Source organism: Equus quagga, chromosome 14 (genome assembly GCF_021613505.1).
Source record: "Equus quagga isolate Etosha38 chromosome 14, UCLA_HA_Equagga_1.0, whole genome shotgun sequence".
Classification (NCBI taxonomy): Eukaryota; Metazoa; Chordata; class Mammalia; order Perissodactyla; family Equidae; genus Equus; species Equus quagga.
In genome coordinates this window covers 84,667,658-84,687,683 of record NC_060280.1, presented here as the reverse complement: position 1 = coordinate 84,687,683, position 20,026 = coordinate 84,667,658, and the positions used below count along the sequence as shown (strand labels likewise).

The 20,026-nt window shown below is 54.7% G+C and overlaps 1 protein-coding gene across 1 annotated transcript in view; it reads right to left on the bottom strand.

Annotated features, from left to right (window-relative positions):
* Window positions 1–20,026, bottom strand: part of CACNA1A (calcium voltage-gated channel subunit alpha1 A) — a 199,242-nt gene that overhangs the window by 87,373 nt on the left and 91,843 nt on the right. Inside the window, exons 7-11 of the mRNA XM_046638279.1 lie at window positions 13,564–13,667; window positions 12,305–12,420; window positions 11,193–11,249; window positions 10,275–10,364; window positions 116–325 (exon numbers count right to left, since the gene is read on the bottom strand). Of these exons, the coding sequence (XP_046494235.1) occupies window positions 116–325; window positions 10,275–10,364; window positions 11,193–11,249; window positions 12,305–12,420; window positions 13,564–13,667 (577 nt within the window). The remainder of the gene's footprint in view (window positions 1–115; window positions 326–10,274; window positions 10,365–11,192; window positions 11,250–12,304; window positions 12,421–13,563; window positions 13,668–20,026) is intronic.

Here is a 20,026-nt window from a genome sequence, read left to right as displayed (position 1 = left end):
GACACGGCCAAACGGAGGCCGGACCCAACCAGGGCCAGAGGAGGAACGCAGACCGCCCGAGACAGAGCGGGGACAGGGCGTGAGGAGGGCGGCCGGGCGGCCGGGCGGTACTCACAGAGGAAGTCGGAAAGCCACTCGGGCTGGTTGTAGTGGACGATGGCAACGCACAGCGTGTTGAGGGCCACCAGGCTGAGCACAGTCCAGTAGAAGGCCTGAGTTTTGACCATGCGGCGGATGTAGAAACGCATCCTCCTCTCCTTTTTGTGAAAAAAGGTCGAGTTCTCCAGCTTGGCACTTTTGATGCTGGCCCGGGCGAAGGGAGACCCTGCCGGGAGAGGACGGAGGATGTCAGGCGGCGCTTCTGCCCAGGGAACGAGCCACCGCACGGCCCGGGCACGGACGGCGGCCGGGGCTCCACTGTGGCCCCGGGGAGCATCCTGACCCTGGGCCCAGCTTTCCAGCGAGGGAGCCCTGACAGTCACGGCGCTGGGACGACCAGCGAGCGCTCAGGGGGTCGACCGGTGGGCAGGCTGACAGCACCCCAGTGCCCGAGCCAACTTCCTGTGTCTCCCCATCCTGGCCACATGCGGTGACTCCGGGGGTCATGCCACTGGTGCGATGGGGCCGGATCCTGTGCTCTGGGCCCAGTGCAGGGCAGGCCACAGAGCTGTGAGGAGCAAGCTTGGAAGGCCTCCAGGAGGAGGTGGGTGGGACCCTGGTTTCCGCGGACAGTTCACTTTAGAAACGGTCACCAAGGCATGAACCAGCTCTGCCCTCTGCCTGCGCACAGTTTTGCTCTTAAGCATTTATGGAGCAACTGCTGTGTGCCAGGCTCTCTTCCAGGTGCTCGGGACATTAAGTAACAGACAGACCCCTGGCCTCCTGGGACTAACACTCAGTGGGGGAGCCAGACGATAAAACGTAATATCCTAAATAAGTAAATTAATGGTGTGAGAGAAGGTGGAAAGTGCTTTAGAAAAAAGAAAAATAGGGTAGGCCGAGGGGATTGGGGCCCCAGGAGGGCTTGTGGCACGCTGCGGGATTAAACCGAGCCGTCTCGGTGAAGGTGTGACCTAAATCATCTTCGTATCTTAAGTCTCTCAGGCAGAGAGAAACAGCACGTGCAAAGACCCTGAGGCAGCAGTGTGCCTGCCTGATGTGTTTGAGGACCAGCCCAAGGAGGCCAGCATGGCTGGAGTGGAGCGGCTGGGGCAGGGAGGGGGCGGCATAGAGAGAGCAGGGCCTGTGGGCCACGGGGGGCCCTTTGACTTTTGGTCTGAGTGAGGTGGGAGCCGTCGAGGGTTCAGAGCAGGGACCTGACCTGCCCCGGTGCTCACGGGCGCCCTCTGGCCACTGTTGGGGGGAACAGACTGCAGAAGGCAAGCGCAGGAGCTGTGGGACCAGGGAGGAGGTGACTGTACCGTCCAGGCGAGTGAGGAGGGGGCTGGAGGCGCGGCGACCGGGAAGGGGGCAGGGAGGGCAGGTCGGGGTGCACCCGTGAAGGTGGATTCCCACATGAGCTGCCGGGTCGGGTGTGGGTGAGAGAGAGGGAGGGGCCCAGGGTTTCGGCCGGAGCCCCTGGGGGGACTGAGCTGCCCCCCAGGGAGGGGCCGGGTCTGGGAGGAGCAGCTCAGCTGTGGACGGATCGATGGCCTTTCATGGCCAGGGCCTTTCCCAACCCCGTCCCCGCCCAGACCCACAGGCACCCACGGCGCTCGGCCCAGAGGAAGAGCCTCTCGAAGGTCTCAGGGGCTGCGTAGACACTCCACGGGGGTAGAGCAGCCGCCGTGGGCAGGGGCGCCATGAGCCCCTCGTGCTGGAGCCGCACTGAAAGGCAGGTGCCATCACCACCCAGCAGGTGACCCGGAGCAGGTGACCCAGGCAAATCATCAAGACTCTGTCCCTCCCTCTGTCAACCGGGCCACACTCCCCCTTAGAGGGCCGCCGGGGGAATCAGTGAGTTAATTCACCATGTGATGCTGGCACACGATGATTGTTGGCCGTAAAAATCTCCTCCTGCAACCCCAACCCCAAGGGCAGTGAGCAAGACCCAGTGGACATGCCAGCTCATCGAGGACGCCTTCCCTGAGCGCCGGGCCTGGAGACACGGTCCCAATGGGCGCACCAAGCATCGGGGAGGGGATGTTAACTGAAGACCTACTGTGTGCTAGCTGCGTCCTGCCACCTCTACTGACTGTGTTTCATACTTACTTTGACCCACACTCCTCCTTTCTTTCTTTTTTTAATTGAGTTCATAATAGTTTATGTCAATGTGAGATTTCAGTTGTATATTATTTCTTGACTGTCACCATGTAAGTGCTCCCCTTCACCCCCAGAGCCCCACCCCACCCCCCTTCCCCTGGTAACCACTGAACTGTCGTCTTTGTCCATGTGTTTGTTTATATTCCACATATGAGTGAAATCATCTGCTGTTTGTCTTTCTCAGTCTGGCTTATTTTGCTTAGCATAATTCCCTCCAGGTCCATCCATGTTGTTGCAAATGGGATGAATTTGTCTTTTTTATGGCTGAGTAGTATTCCATTGTATATCTACCACATCTTCTTTATTCAATCATCAGTCGATGGGCACTGGGTTGCTTCCACGTCTTGGCTGTTGTGAAAAGCGCTGCAATGAACATAGGGGTGCATGTTACTTTGGATTGTTGATTTCAATTGTTTGGGTAGATACCCAGTAGTGGGATAGCTGGGTCATATGGCAGTTCTATTTTTATTTTTTTGAGGATTCTCCATACTGTTTTCCATGGTGGCTGCACCAGTTTGCATTCCCACCAGCAGTGTATGAGGGTTCCCTTCTCTCCACACCCTCTCCAACATTTATTTTTAGCCTTAGTGATTATAGCCATTTGAACAGGCATGTGGTGGTATCCTAGTGTAGTTTTGATTTGCATTTCCCTGATGATTAGCAATGTTGAGCATCTTTTCATGTGCCTGTTGGCCATCTGTGTATCTTCCTTGGAAAAATGTCTGTTCATCTCCTCTGCCCATTTTTTGATCGGGTTGTCTGGTTTTTTGTTGTTGAGTTGTGTGTGTTCTTTATATACGTTGGATGTCAACCCCTTGTCTGATAAATGATTTGCAAATATTTTCTCCCAGTAGGTGGGTTGTCTTTCCATTTTGTTCACGGTTTCCTTTGCTGTGCAAAAGCTTTTTAGTGTGACATAATCCCATTTGTTAACTTTTCCTTTGGCTTTCCTTACCCAAGTAGACATGGTATTCGAAAAGATGTGGCTAAGACCAACGTCACAGAGTGTACTGCCTATATTTTCTTCTAGGATTTTTATAGTTTCAGTTCTTACATTCAAATCTTTAATCCATTTTGAGTTAATTTTTGTGTGTGGTACAAGATACTGGTCTACTTTCGCTCTTTTGCATGTGGCTGTCCAGATTTCCCAACACATTTATAGAAGAGACTATCTTTTCTCCATTGTATGTTCTTGGCTCCTTTGTCGAAGATTAGCTGTCCATAGATGTGTGGTTTTATTTCTGGGCTTTCAATTCTGTTCCATTGATCTGTGCACCTGTTTTTGTACCAGTACCATGCTGTTTTGATTACTGTAGCTTTGTAGTATGTTTTGAAGTCAGGGATTGTGATGCCTCCCGTTTTGTTCTTTTCTCTCGGGATTGCTTTAGCAATTTGGGGTCTTTTGTTGTCCCATAAAAACTTCTGGACTCTTTGTTCTATTTCTGTGAAGAATGTCATTGGGAGTCTGATTGGGATGGCGTTGAATCTGTAGGTTGCTTTGGGTAGTACGGACATTTTAACTATGTTTATTCTTCAGATTCATAAACATGGAATATCTTTCCATTTCTTTGTGTCTTCTTCAATTTCTTTCAACTATGTTTTGTAGTTTTCAGTGTACAGATCTTTCACCTCTTTGGTTACATTTATTCCTGGATATTTTATTCTTTTTGTTGAGATTGTCTTACAGGATTACATTCTTGACTTCTCTTTCTGCTAGTTCATTATTAATGTATAGAAATGCTACTGAGTTTTGTAAGCTGATTTTGTACCCCGCAACTTTATGTAGTTGTTGATTATTTTTAATAGTTTTCTGATGGATTCTTTGGGGTTTTCTATATATAAAATCTTGTCATCTGCAAATAGCAAGAGTTTCACTTCTTCCCTCCCTATTTGGACCCTTTCATTCCTTTCTCTTGCCTAATTGCTCTGACCAAAACCTCCAGTACTATGTTGGATAAGAGTGGTGATAGAGGGCATCCTTGTCTCGTTCCTGTTCTCAGAGGGATGGCGCTCAGTTTTTCCCCATTGAGTATGATTTGGCTGTGGGTTTGTTATCTATGGCCTTTATCATGTTGAGGCACTTTCCTTTGATACTTGTTTTATTGAGAGTTTTTATGATAAACGGATGTTGGATCTTGTCAAATGCCTTCTCTGCATCTATTGAGATGATCATGTGGTTTTTATTCCTCAGTTTGTTGATGTGGTGTATCACGTTGATTGATTTGCGGATGTTGAACCATCCCTGTGTCCCTGGTATAAATCCCACTTGATCGTGGTGTACGAGTCTTTTAATATATTGCTGTATTCAGTTTGCCAATATTTTGTTGAGGATTTTTGCATGTAAGTTCATCATTGATATTGGTCTGTAGTTTTCCTTTGTGTTGTCCTTGTCTGGTTTTGGTATCAGGGTGATGTTGGCCTCATAGAATGTGTTAGGAAGCGTTCCATCTTCTTCAATTTTTTGGAATAGTTTGAGAAGGATAGGTATTAAATCTTCTTTGGATGTTTGGTAGAATTCACCAGGGAAACCATCTGCTCCTGGACTTTTGTTTTTTCGGAGGTTGTTAATTCCTGTTTCCATCTCTGTACTTGTGATTGGTCTGTTCAGATTCTCTATTTCTTCTTGATTTAGTTTTTGGAGGGTGTATGAGTCTAGAAATTCATCCATTTCTTCTAGGTTATCGAATTTGTGGGCGTATAGTTTTTCATAGTATTCTCTTATAATCCTTTATATCTCTGCAGTATCTGTTGTAATTTCTCCTTTCATTTGTAATTTTATTTATTTGAGCCTTCTCTCTTTTTTTCTTGCAGAGTCTGGCTAAGGGTTTGTCAATTTTGTTTATCTTCTCAAAGAATCAGCTCTTAGTTTCATTAATCCTTTCTACTGTTTTTTTAGTCTCTATTTCATTTATTTCTGCTCTGATTTTTATCACTTCTCTCCTCCTGCTGACTTTGGGCTTTGTCTATTTTTCTTCTAGCTCTGTTAGTTGCATTTTAAGATTACTTATTTGAGATTTTTCTTGCTTGTTGAGGTGGGCCTGCATTGCTATGCATTTCCTTCTTATGACTGCTTTTGCTGCATCCCATAAGAGTTGGTATGTTGTATTTTCATTTTCATTTGTCTCCAGGTATTTTTTAATTTCCCCTTTGATTTCTTCAATGATCCAATGGTTGTTCAATAGCATGTTGTTTAGTCTCCGCATATTTCTGACTTTCCCAGTTTTTTTCTTGTGGTTGATTTCTAGCTTCATAGCATTGTGGTCAGAAAAGATGGTTGGGATGATTTCAATTTTCTTAAGTTTATTGAGGCTTGCCTTGTTTCCCAACATATGGTCTATCTTTGAGAATGGTCCGTGTGCGCTTGAGAAGAATGCGTATTCTGTTGTTTTCAGATGGAATGCTCTCTATATATCTATTAAGTCCATCTGGTCAAGAGTTTCATTTAAATCTCCTATTTCCTTGTTGACATTTTGTCTGGATGATCTGTCCATTGATGTAAGTGGGGTGTTAAGGTCCCCTAATATTATTGTGTTGCTGTTAATTTCTCCCTTTAGGTCTGTTAATAGTGGCTTTATGTACTTTGGTGCTCCTGTGTTAGGTGCATAGATATTAATACGTGTTATGTCCTCGTGGTGGAGTGTCCCTTTCATCATTACACACTGCCCCTCTCTGTCTCCCTTGTCTTTTTTAACTTGAAGTCTACTTTGTCTGATAAAAATATGGCAACACCTGCTTTCTTTTGTTGGCCATGAGGTTGGCACACTCCCCTTTTCCACCCATTCTTGTCGCTGCTTCTTCTCTGTGGTCTGGAATTGTAATTGAAGGCAATCCTTAGATTTTTAAAATAATTTTAATAAGCTATTTTATGAAACCTGTTCTATCACAGATGTTACCATTTCAACATGGGATCTAAATAGAGATACTTTAAAGAGAGACTTTACACTCTTATTTTTGGTACTAAGTGTTCCAAATCTGATGTGTTAATATGAAGCACATCTCAGTTCAGACCAGCGACATTCAAAGGGTCAAGAGCCAGAGGCGGCCAGCACTAGTCTGGAATGTTCCGTGGTGATGACAGCAGTGTGTCACCACCAAGGCTCAACTGGGGGATTTTTGGCAATTTATATGCCCTCAAAATTGTCTATAAACTGAACTAGGTGCTGCCCAGGCCGTGGGTTGAACTGTGTCCCTGAAGGAGAGGTGTGAAGTCCTGACGCCTGGTCCCCGGGAATGAGGCCTCATTGGAAGCAGCGTCTCTGCAGCTGCCGGCCGGTTGAGAGGAGGTCAGACTGGAGTAGAGTGGGCCCTGAACCCAAGGCCTGTGTCCTTATAAGAGGAGCAGAGACACGGGGAGGAGACGGCGCGACGACCGGGGCAGAGACTGGAGTGACAGCGGGAGACGCCACCACCCACGGAAGCAAGGGCAAAGCAGGGGACGGCCGCTGCCCGCAGCCTTCGGAGGCCGCCGGCCCGCCGACACTTGATTGCGTTTGAACCTCTGGTCTCCAGGAGGAGGAGAGGACGAGCTTCCGCTGTGCTGAGCCATCTGCTTGTGGTCCTCTGTTAGGGCAGCCCCAGTGAAACCACGGGGACTTTACCTACAAAGTCTCCTCGATGGAACCCGATTTTCCTAAAGAAATGCTGTTGTGATAGCGGCTTCCATTCATAGCTCAACTTTTCCTACAAATGCCTCAAACGCCATATTTCATCAGCTGTGAATGAAACCGCTTTATACCGTGTTTATCGACGGCTTCGACAGCAGGGTGGAGTCACCAATGTACGCTATGCTCACGGCTCCTGCCTTCCTTCGAAACACGTGATTATTGCTTTTACAGAAATAAGTGATGGCAAAGACGACTCCTCATCAGAGCCCTGGAGTTCCAGGCCTCCTTCGTGGTGGGCTCTTCTCGTGCGACTTCGAGCTACCAGGCCAAGGAGCTGGGAGGTGGCGGGTGGGCCTGTGGCAACCCTGGCCAGGGGAGAAGCAGCCCCCAGCCTGCATTTGGACGTGTCCAGAAAGCGGAACGGCACCTGCTTCTTTCTGAGGGGCCACCGGACGCGGCCGGCTGTCCCTCAGCCCCACAGCGTCTGCCTGCAGCTTCCGTCCTCCCTTGTCACACACTCATCAAATGCCGGCTGGAACCCGGGGTCTCCATGGCGCCACTCTTCTCCTTCATCCTCAGTTAAGGGTGGGCGCTCCCGCAGACGGACTCTCCGTGAGCATCTCTCATGGCTTCCCTGTTACGGGCTCAACTGTGTCCCCTTAAAATTCACACATTACCGCCCCAGCCCCCAGGACCTCAGAATGTGACTGTATCAGGGCCTCTAAAGAGGGAATTAAGTTAAAACGAGGTTGGGAGGGCGGGCCCTGATGCAATATGACTGGAGTCCTTATAAGAAGAAGAGACGAGGACACAAGACTTTGGTTTTCCACCAAACACATTCCTCTCTGCCCAGCACGGCCGGTAGGGGCCTCATCATCAGTCTTTGCTGCTTTTCAGTGACTTGCAACTTATCTACTGACTTTCCTGATTTCAAAAGTAATGCCTTTTACTAATTCATACATGCCAGAAAAATATCCTGTAAAAATGGAAAATTCCCCGTAATCCTCCAATTTCCACATCTCTGTGTACCTCGTCCACGTCTTAACATTGTTTTCAAAATGGGATCATGCACTTTACATCGTGTTGTACAACTTGCTTTTTCACTGAAAAACATGTATTTCAAACATCTTTCTATGCCAGTAGCAACTCCATTCTTTTTCCTGGCTACATAATATTACCCAATGAGTAAATACTATAATTTCTTTAACTATCTCCCTACTTTTGGGCACGTGGGTTGTTTCTGGCTTTTACTTTTTTGAACACCAGAAACAATGCTGTGGAGAGAGGCTGGGACACAGATCTTTTGTACACACGAAGAAAAGCTTTTGAAATGGAAATGCTAAGTCAAAGAATACAGACATCTATAATTAAATAACGCCAAACCACACACCAGAAACCCTGCAAATTGCACTCCTGCCAGCAGCTACAACAAGGCCCAATTTCCACACGTCCTTGTCAACACTGGGTATTATCACTTTCCCACCTTTTCCAGAATGATCAATGGGAAATAGTATCTCCTTGTTAATTAAGAGCAGGTGCCCAGTGTTATCCATTGAGGAGATCCTGACTTGGGTACCCCAATTGTTTTCAGTGCCTGGCATTGAATAAATGTGGTATGAATAAGGAATGTTTGCCTATCAGGGGGCCGGCCCAGGGGCGTAGCGGTTAAGTTCACGCACTCTGCTTTGGCGGCCCAGGGTTTGTGGGTTCAGATCCCGGGTGTGGACCTACACACTGCTCATCATGCCATGCTGGGGAGGCGACCCACATACAAAACAGAGGAAGACGGGCACAGATGTTAGTTCAACAACAATCTTCCTCACACACACACAAAAATAAATAAAAAATGTTTGCCTATCAAAATATAACAAAATAGATTTTTAAAAATGGAAGCAACCTAGCTGGGGAGATACTTGGGGGGGGGACATAACTGATCAAACGCACGGAGCATTGATGGGGAGCTGCAATTCTCGAACTCGTTGGAAGGAGAGACACAGATGTGTCCACAGGTAGAAACAGGACTAGTTCATCATTACAAGGAAAAGAGTGTTTGGGCTGGAAATTAAAAATGCCAATTAAAACAAGCTTTAAGGTATCATTAAAAATCCACTAACCGGGAAAGGAATTAAATGGGTCACACGGGATGGCCGGGCCGGGAATCCGTGAACGAGTGCTTGCTCGGCAGGTCTATAAATGGGTTCCATGTTTCTGAAACTCAGAATGGCTCCGTGAAGAATGAGTTGAAAAGCTCCTAATATCTTTGATCCTATAATTATCCCCAAGGAAATACGCCCCAAGGGTGGGGGAGTAATTGTGCATAAATGTGCACAGCGGTGCTCCTCGTTGGGGCAAAAACTGCAAACAACTCAAAGGCCAGGAAACAGAACCGCGGTGACGGAGATGGCCGTGGCACCACCCTTGTGGGGCCGGGACCACGGCGGAAACTGTGTTATGAACGAGGCTGAGTGATAAGAGCAGAGTGTGAAGCAGTCGGTGCCCGTGGATTAGAAACACGCTCTTCTGTCTGTGTCTATGTGTGTGTCACACGTGCGTATGTCTACATGTGTCCTCGCCCTCCTTCCCCAACACCCTCTGCTCCTCTCTGCTCCGCGCACACAGGCCCCGTCCGCCCACATGCCCGCTCCCCTCCGAGTCTCGTTATTTCCTCTGCCCGGATGCTCTCCCACCTCCTCTTTCATTATTGGGATTTTTTTAAATCCATTGCAAAAAATAATATATTCTCCCTGGAGAGGGTCCAAAGCAACACAATGACAATCAAGGGGCGTGAGAAGGAAGGGGCAGTGTCCCCCCGACCCCAAACTCTGCCCTTTGAATGACCAACCGCGACAGTCTGAGCACAGCCTTCTGCAGGGTCCTCTCTGCTGTCGCCGCCATGGTGAACTCCTACCCATCTGTCAGCGCTCAACTCTACTGTCACCTCCTCCCAGAAGCCTTCCATGACCACACCCTACTCTTCCAGAGCCGCCCAAGCCCGGGGCTTCTCCTCTGTCCGGCCAGCATCATCACAGTTTCACCTGTGTGAGTCCCTGTTTAACCCTCATTTCCTGCGCTGGGACCGCAGGTGGGTGGAGATTTAGTCTCCGTCTTGGTCACAGTTGGGCCTCTAATAAGAGCAGCCTCAAGGAGCGCTAATGAGTAATAACATTGCTCACGAACAAGGCTGGGCAGCATTACGGAGCGCATCGTCTGCCAGGCGCTGCTCTAAAGGCTCAGTGGGGGCTGCTGAGCTGGACCCCCGCGGGGACGCTGGAGGACGGGCGCCCCGGTCATCCCCACCATCGCATCACCTGCCCCGGGACGCGCGGGCGGTAGGGGCCGTCAGACCCAATCCAGGCAGTGCGGCGCCGCCCCTCGTCGCCGCCGAGCGCCCGCAGCCACCGGACTCACCCACAGAGGCAATGTCGGCCAGCTGGTCCTCCGCCTCCTCGGGGTGGAGCAGGTCCGTCTTGCTCTTCTTGATGGTGGCCCTCCGCAGAGCTCCAACAAGGGAAACATGGCAGGAGAGAGAGACGTCACCCTCTCCGCCACCGCCGGGCCCTCTGCGCGCGCGTCCTGGGCCCGCGCCCTGCCCACCTCCCTGAGTGTCGCTGGCTCAGCCCTGGTGGCCGTGGGTTCGAGGGGACGGAGCAGCAGCCCCCTTGACAGGCCACCTGACCGCCCGGGGCCACGCCAGGGGGGCTCCCTGGCCTGACTCCGTCAGGGCGCTCAGCCGCTCTCCCTCCGGGCCGCGACCCCAAGTGGATTGGCCGCCGACCTCCACGCGCCTGCCCCCCAGGGGGCAGGCACCGCCCACCCAAGCGCTCGGACCGTGGGTGCAGTGACCGGCCGCCCGTGGGGAGCCCCCAGACCGGAGCCCCGCCTCGCGCCCCTGGGAGGCTGGTCCCTCCACACCCTCCTCCTGCCTGTGTCAAGTCACTGCTCTGTGCTGCCAAAGCATGTGACACGTGTCCCTCATGGCAAGCTGGCTTCTGGGTGGGATTACGATGGTTTATTGCATTAATTTAGGGAATATGAGCAGCGCTGAGCGCCGGGCGCCATGCTGGGTGCGCTCTCTGCGAGAATTACGGTAACCCTCAGAAACCAGCAGCGAGGGAGGGGCACGCCCACTGCACAGGCAGGGAAACTGAGGCAGGGGGGCCAGCAGAGCCGAGGCATGAGGAGGCCCCACTCCTCCCACCGCCCTGATCTTCCTGAGCCAGACTCGCCTCGTGCTGGTCCCGGCATCACCCGGGCCCTGTGTGCCGGTCCCCTGGGGGCCCCTGTGTCCGCTTCTGCCCCACCCCCGGCCCGGGGCAGCGCAGTTACCATCAAAAGGCAGCCTCTGCTCCACGTCGGTCTCATCCTCGGCGAGGATCACCTCTTCTGAGGGGGGAGAGCACAGAGTTACGCTGCGGAGCCTGGGGGGCTCTCCAGACCCTTGGGCCGGACGGGGCCCTTGGACCGGAAAGGGTACGGGTCCATCCGGTCAGCTCCGCCAGCCTTACTGAAGGTGATGCTCATGAGCCAGAAATGAGCTGCTCAGCTCCTTCTGACCCCCAGCCCCACCTCCGCAGCAGGAGAAATGGCCAACACATCTCCAGCTCCCTCAAACGACCAGCAGCATCCTTCCCAGAGCTGGGAAGACCAGGCGGCCCTGGCCCTGGCCCTCCCCGCCCCCATGCGCTGCTCTGGCCACAGGGCCTCCTTGCTATGACTCAACTCTGCTCCTACCACAGGGCCTTTGCACTTGCTGTCACTCTGCCTGGAACGCCCCTCCCCCAGACATCCATTCCTGCTTCACTTCCTTCAGGTCTCTGCTCGGATGTCAGCTCCTCAGAGAGACCCCCTCCGACCACCCGCCTCCTCCCACCATTTTGTGCCTCCCACTCTGCTCTGTTTGTCTTCTCAGGGTTTGGCAGCACCCAATGTGGTATGTATGTGTTTATTTGTCTCCCTCACCAGAGCGTCAGAGCCCTGTGGGCAGGCAGTCAGCCCGTCTTGTCCACTGTCATATCCTCGGTGCCAAGAACAGTGCCCAGCACACAGTAGGTGCCATGAGCGTTTGTTGAATGGCTGAACAATTACAGGTGCCTACTGTGTGTCAGGCCCTGCTCTTCCGGAGTGACTTAGCTTGGATGATCTTAGTGAATCCTCAAACAGCCCTATCGGGGGGGGGGGGTATTATCATTATCTCTGTTAGCAGCCAGGGAAACTGAGGCACAGGGAGGTGATGTGGCAGAGCTGGGGTGTAACCAGAGGCTGCATCTTGGCTCCATCCCGCGAGTGTTACCATCACCCTCCGCGTTCTTGCTAAAAATCGGGTCCTCCTTCTCCCCCATCGCGGGCTCCCTGGCCCATCCTCACCCCGTGCGCCGGCCTCGCAGGGCCCCGCGGCCTCCCGGGATTTCCGCTGCCGGCCCCAGGACGCAGGGCCTCACCTGCTTTTGAGATCCACTCCATATAGCCGTTGAGCTCCCGCTCGATCTGCTGCTGGCGCCTCAGCTTCAGGAAGGCCCGCCGGTTCTCCACCCGTTCGCGCTCCTTGGCGAACTCCCTGCACGGGTGCGAAAAAATCCGGGTCTGCTGGCTGGGGAAACTCCAGTGAGTGTGCGTGTGCGTCTGGGGTTCAGAAGTTTCCGGGGGGCGGTGGGTTTCAACGGAGGAATCAGGGCTCCCGGGAGGAGAGAAGAACATCACCACATCGAATCACCCTGTAAATATCTTACAATTTTGTGTGTCAATGACGCCTCAAGAAAACCGAAAAGAGGGAGGACATCATAGGGGTGGGCATGTCTGCCAGTGTCCGCAATTTCCAACAACTGCGCCCAGCGAGAGAAAAAAGGCAAAACCATGACCCGGGCTATGCCAGCTGCCGTGGCTGCACATGCCGTTCTCATCCTCTGTACTCCCGGCTGGAGAGTATTTTCACCTGCTTTCAAGTTAGGCCAATGAGACAGAAGCTAAAAATGTCTGCAACAGCCTCTCTTCCTTGATAGGGGCTCCACCAACCCCTTCCTGCTTCCCTTCTGCCTCTTCTTGTTTAGAACATGGGATGGCCGTCTTGTGAGCATGAGGCAGCCATCTTGAGACCATGAGGCATCTATGAGATCGAAAGCCTCTGGGAAGGATATCAGGGCAGAAAGCTAGAAGGAACTCGGGTCCCTGATGGCACCATGGAGCCACCATACCAATTCCCAGATTTCTTGTGGTGAGAAAAATAAAATCCATTTATGATTAAGCCAAAAAGAACAATGTTGGGGGTTGAGAACAATGTGTGTCACGAAAATGCATGTTTGATTATATGCTATGATTTTATCTCTGGAAAATAGGGGAGAGAGAAGCTCAAGCTATTGCTTTTTAAAATGTGAGTTAACAGAAAGTAAAGCCCTATAGAATTTTCCTGTGGGCCGCACTGGAAGGATGCGCCCCTTCCCCTGGGTGCAGGCAGCTCAGTGCCAGGGGCACAGCTCAGTCAGTCGAGGCCGGACTGAATTTCAGCTCCCACGAGCCCCTTCACTGGATGCCCCAGCAGTGCGCAACCTGTGCACCGAGACATGGCTTGCTAATACCTGTCTGGTAACCCAAAGCACGGGTGGAGGCCTGTTCTCTGCGTGGAGAATGAAGACAAGCCTTCGCTGGCCTCTTCCTGGGAGGACGCTGGTGAGGGGGACAGGGACGGGGGACAGCGGAGACTTACCCTGACAGCACGCCCAGCACGAGGTTCAGCATAAAAAAGGAGCCGATGATGATGAGGGGGATGAAGTACAACCAGTTCCAAGTGTTCCCTGAGGCGTCGTTGCTCTGCGGGCGGGAGGAGAGCAGGTGAGGGCAGGTGGGAGCTCTGGCCCCCTCTGGGCTCTCTCCTCCAGTGTCCTTGACTTGTGGGGCCCTGGAGCTCTGGCAGCCCAGAGAGGGAGGCAGAGGGCACAGGGTCAACCAGGGGGAACCCCAGGGGCACCGTCAGAGGGGCAAGGCCTCCAGCCACGTGGTCCTCAGAGCACCGGAACCTGCAGAAACCTCAGGAGGAGCCGCCAGGAGGAAGGGGAGAAAAGGCCCTGAGATGCAGAACGACCCTGGGCCCCCCTCCCTGACACGGCCGTGACGGCTGAGGAGGAGGAGGGCGCGGGGGCGCAGAGCAGCCGGGGGGCCAGGGCCCTTCCTCACCGTCTGCCTCCTCCGGTCCCCACAGCCTCACTGTCAATCCCAGAGGCGCCCAGATCCATGTTCAAGGGGGGAGAAAAGTCTAAAAATGGAACCCTTTTCTCTGATACGGAGAACAGAGCACGGCGGCCGGAAGGCGGTTAAGAGGAGGGGAAGGAAACCAAGGGCAGAGAGAGAAATAAAACCAGGCGGGCAGAGAGCCTACTGTGTGCCGGGCAGACTCTAAGTGCGTGACCTGCGTCGAATCCTTCACTCATTTCATCCTCACGACATCCCTCTGTACCATCACGCCCTTTACAGTTGGGGAAACCGAGGCCCAGAAAGACAGACTCGCCAGCCCAAGGTCACAGAGCCGGGCATCGGTGGACACAGGTTTTGGACCCCGTGGGGGTGGCCCCGGGGCTGCCGCGACGAAGGACCATGGGCGGGTGTCTACGGAACAGCCGCTGAGCGTCTCGCCATTCTGGAGGCCAGAAGCCTGCGCTCGAGGGGCGGCAGGGCCGGCTCCCCGGGGCTGGGCGGGGGTCTGCCCACGCGCCCTCGGCTGACAATCTCTGGTGGCTTCTTGGCGTGTAGATGCGTCACCCCAGTGTCCCCCTTCGTTGTCACACGACGTCCTCTCTGTGTGTGTCTCTCTCTGTGTCCGCATTTCCCCTTTTATAAGGACACCAGTCATGTGGGATCAGGGCCCCCCTGACGACCTCATCTTAACTCCTTCTGCCGTGACTCGGTTTCCAAATAAGGCCATGTCCTCGGGGACGGGGGTTAGGACATTCACACGGCAATTTTTAGCGGGACGCCATTCAACCCGTAACTCACAGTGCCACCACCTTACAAAGCAGGTGGTGATCTCTGTTGCTCGTGTAGCTGCCCCCCGACTGGAGGAGCCCACCCCCCGGGGTCGCTCCCCACAGACCGTGAGTCCACTCGCACCACGGGCCACGTTCACGCAGTGGCCTTCACGACCCCCCACCGGGGACCAGCCGGGTCCTGAGCCATGGAAGGATGATGAGTTGGGGGGAGGCTGTGCCGCCAACGGCTGCCGGTCGCCCCGCGAGCCTCGCAGAGTTAGTGCCAAGCGGAGGAGGCCAGACGGAAAAGAGCATGTCCGGAAGCTTCCTTTCATGCAAAACACGGAGACAGGTGGACGAGCCGCTGACGCCTGAGGTCCGGACGGGGCACCTTCGGGGAGGTGGGACCGGGGGCACACGGGGACACTGGGGCCGAGACGGCTGTTTCCAGGTCTGTGTGAGCTCTGTTGTGACAATTCACCCAGCGCCTCGCTTCTCTGTGGGGTTTTCTGTCTGTTTACTTTACCTCCATAAAAAAGTTGCTTTTTTTAAAAAAAAAAATGTCAACTTTATCTTAAAAAAGGAAGGGAATTCTGACACCTGCTACAACACGGATGAAGCTGGGGGACGTGACGCCGAGTGAGACAAGCCGGTCAGAGAAGGACACACACTGGTGGCTCCAGCGACATGAGGTCCCTGGGGGACTCAGACGTGGGGACAGGCCGAGACGGTGGGACCAGGGTGGCGGGTGGGGGTGGTCCGCGTTCACGGTGACAGAGTCCAGTGTGGGAAGAGGAGAGGGTTCTGGAGACGGAGGGTGGTGATGGCTGCACGACAGCGTGAGCCGACGGAATGCCACCGAGCTGGACACTTAAAAATGGTTAAGATGCTGGATTTTATGTCAGGTGTATTTTACTGCAATAAAAAAAGTTGAAAGTAAAACCAAAACAAGCCAACTTTCACCACGGACACATTCATCCAGGGACAACGACGGTGCCGCCCCCCAGCCCACGTCCTTGTGCTAACGAGGCCCCCAATGGCAGTGAGTGCTCCGCTCCTGGAAGGTTCTGGAAAAGAGAGTGGCATCAGCAGGACAGGGCTGGACAGGAGGCCGCGCTGGCTCTCTGCTGCTCTGACGCTGTGGCAGCGCTCGGGCTCTCGTCCCCATTTCCTGGGGCTAAATATACCCCGGGGGGAGGAGGCTGGCAATACGACTCGAGAAAGGGCTGGGCCGCAGCGGAAAGAGGCTCGGGTTGGGGACAGGACTGATGGGAGACGGCTGAGGTCTCTCCTCCCCCTCAGACTCGCCCACATCCCAGTGCCCCAATGGGCTCGGCGCACCCGGGCCCGTGACACACTGTCCGCGTAATCACACACACGGCGCCGGGCATGCAGCCACCTGAGCCCGGCGAACCCTCTCATGACCCCAAGAGGCAGCAGGCAGGCCTTCCGGTCCTCCTGGATGGAAACCGAGGCACGGGGAGGCAAAGTCCACGCCCCAGGTCCCAGTTGTGGGTTGCATTGGGTCCCCCAAAAAAGATGTGTTGAAATCCTAACCCCAGGACCCTTGAATGTGACCTTACTTGGAACTAGGGTCTTTGCAGCTGCCATCAAGTTAAGATGAGGTCACGAGGGTGGGCCCTGATGCAGTATGCTGGTGTCCTTCTAAGAAGCAGAAAACGCCAGGTGAAGGCAGGTACGCACAGGGGAGAGGATGGCCACGTGACGACCAAGGCAGACAATGGGGGGCGCAGCTGCAAGCCAAGGAATGCCCAGGGTCGACAGCCACCCCCAGATGCCAGGAGGAGTCCAGGAGGGGTCTACCCAGGGTCTCAGGGAGCGTGGCCCTGCCGACACCTGATCTCAGACGTGTGGCCTCCAGACCGGGAGAGGACGAGCCCTGTGGTTTGAAGTCACTGGTTGTGGCCCATTGTGATGCAGCCACAGAAAACGAGTGCAGTCACCGAGCTGCCAGAGGGCAGAGGTGCCCCCTCACCGCCTCCTTGTCCCCATCTCCTCTGTCCTCCTCCCTGGATCTCTCTGCTCCAGCCTTGTGGCCTCCTTGAAGCTCCTCCAATGCACCAAGTAGAATCCCACCGCAGGGCCTTTGCACCTGCTGTTCCCTCTGCCTGGAACGCATTTCCCCAGATTCCTACATGGCTCCTCTCTCATCTCCTTCAGGTCTTTGCTCAAATGCCTCCTTCTCAGGGGGGCCTTCCCTGATGACCCTGGACAGTCGCCTCTTTCATTTCTAATCCCATCTCCTGCTCTGTTTTTTCCCATAGGGCTTCTCCTCCTCCCTACACTACTGATGTTTCCTGCTCCCCGTCCATCTCCCCAGCTGGAATGTCAGTTCCCTGCCATACTCCCTAGCATGATGCCCAGCATGCAAGTGGTGTTTAATCAATGTTTGCTGAGTGACTAAATGAGAGTTGGGTCCAGGCTCCCTGCACAGCCCACATTTTCAATCCCAAGCCAAGTGTGCCCTCTTCCTTTTTCCCTCTGCTTTTCTCTCTCTGGGGCCTGGGGTTCTGCTGCCTGATTTGAGAGACACTTGTACCCCTTCCAGCGTTGCCCACACTATCCAGCTCCGTGCTCCAGGCCCAATGCCTCGCGGGGAAGTTGGTGGAGGGCTGGGGGCCGTCTCCCGCAAGGGGGTGGCCTTCGCTGGGTTTGCTGGGGAGCAAAATGGGAAACGCGCTTCCCAAGCAGAAAGACGAGCCACCACGCACAGAAGGCAGGGGGCGCAACCCCCTCTCCTGGTCCCCACCTCCTCTGGCAGCTCAGGTCGGGGTGGCAGAGGGACGCTGCTCCCCCAGGACCAACAATCCCGGGAGGGACGTGCTCACCAGGCTGCAAGAGCTCGTCACCCGGACATGACCCCCCCATTGGGGTGGCCCCTGCACGTCCCAGCGAGGCCACATGACCAGGAGGGACTGGAAACGCCCGCGTCCCTCTGGACCACAGCGTCCACCTGTCAGTCACGGGCTCCCTCCTCCTGGGACAGCGAGCGGCCCCGTTCTCGTGCCAGGTGCTTCGGCTGGGTGGCGCCTGTCCCCACTTGCCAGGCTGCACCCGACACGTGGCCTGAGCCAGAGAGACGTCTGCTGTGAAACCACAGAGATGCCAGGCACAGCTGTCACTGCGGCGCAGCCCAGCTTTCCTGGCTGAGACACGGCCGGCCCCCGTGCTCGCCACTCTGACTCCCTCAGCCCCTCCTCAGACGTGGCTCCCTGTGACCCCCGTGTGCGCCTCCCGGGGCGGGTGGGCAGCACATGTCCGCCAGCCGCAGGAGAAGCTGGGCCCCGGCGGGCAGAGCTCAGGGGACAGTGGGCTGTGGCTGCGGCCAGAGCAGCGCCGGGGCCCTGCGGGCGGGCTGTCTAGATGCTGACGCCAGGGAAGCACCTCCCCCGAGTCCCGACGACCACCGGGCTGCTCCCTGGGGACAGGGAGGCCGGCAGGACAGCCGCGGGCACGTTAGCGGGACCCTCCTGGGCTGACAGGACCCCCTGGATTCCCGCAACTCCAGCCAACGGATGGGGAGCGGGGGTCAGGGGGATGGGAGGCGCGGCTGCAACCGGCACCCAGCTCACGCCCGACCAACCTTTCCTCACACAGGACTCGACATTCCTGACGACCGGCCTGGGCAGCCTCGGAGAAGCGAGAGGGACACGGACTGTCCCTGCGCTGCTTGGGGCGCCAGGCGCGTGACAAATACTCGCCAAAGAACTCATCACTGAGTCTCAGGAAAACCCTTAAGTGCGTTCTGCTTTACAGTTTATTTTCCTCCAGTTTTGTGAGCACGGTTCATTCAGAGAAGGTGTAGACGATGTGAAAAAAACAGTTGCAGAGAGCACCCAGTTCCCCAGCACGTGACAGAAACGGCGAGGACACGACCGTGCGGGAGGCCGTGGCCCAGGGTGTACCCGTCATAGGTCACGCCTTTTAGTTCTGTTTGAGTCCTCCTCTCCCCCTTTGCTCTCAAAACTGTCCTGGTTTGGACCATAAATTATATGGTCTCTGCCTATGAGGCCTCTTGTCACCTCCCCTGGTGGTGACACCTCCTCAGCTCCCTCCCCAGCCACAAGGCCGCCTCCCCGCTCCTCACAAGCGCCACGAACATGGCTGCCTCAGGGCCTTTGCACTGGCTGCCTGGCCACCTGGTCCTCTCTGCCCTCACGTGCCTGCGTGACTCTGCCTCACCCCTTCAGGTCTTCTTAGAAGAACCACCCCCTCTCGCCTTGACGGCCACAGTCCCTCTGCCACTCCGTTTCCCTGCTGGGCTCTCATCGCTCTGCAAGGTGGGGCTGGCGCACAACGGCCACCGGCAGGTTGCCAGCTCTGTAAGATAAGGTTTCAAGGCGCACGGCCATGCCCTTCCGCTCCTGTATTTAGCCTGTGGCTGCTCTCGGATTCTGGCAGCAGACCCAGCAGCTGCGACAGAGCCCGTCTGGCCCACGGGGCCTCAGGCGTCCAAGATGCTGCCTGCCCTTTGTGACCAGTTCCGCGCTGGGTGACGACGTCCCACCCAGGTGACGATGGTCCCTCAAGTTCAGCACCTCGCAGCCTAGGCGTGCAGCAGGCTGTGCCGCCCGGGTGTGCGCAGTGCGCCCTGGGACTTGCACAACAACGACACAGCCTGACAGTGCGTTTCCCGGGACGCACCGTGGTCGGTAAGCGACGCACGGCTGTGTCAATAGAAGTGAACACACAGACAGACACCTCCCAGGGATCGTGCTGGTCACCTGCTTCCTCCACAAAAACGTCAACTCCCCCAAATGGGGACTTCGTCTCTTCTGTTCACGGCACATCTCCCATGCCTGGAGGAGCGCCAGCCGACAGCAGGCGTTCACGGATGTTTGTTGCATGAATGCGTGATCTAAAGTGCGCTGAAATCTGATGCTTTGATATTGGCCAAAATGAACATCTACGAATGAAAAGGGCTTAGGTCGCAGATCGGTTTCAGCCCTGAGCGAACATTTGTCAAGGGACATGCGTTCACGATCGTCAACTAGGCACCATTCAGAGGCTTTCCTGACTGACGTCGACGAGGGAGAGAAGGAGAGAAACACAGAGAGAGAAGCACAGGGGGGCGGGAATGGGGACGAGGGAGAGGGGAGGAGGGAGGGATAGGAGGGGGAGGAGGAGGGGGAGGAGGGAGAGGAAGAGGGGAGGAGGAGGAGAAGGAGGGGGAGGAGGAGGGGGAGG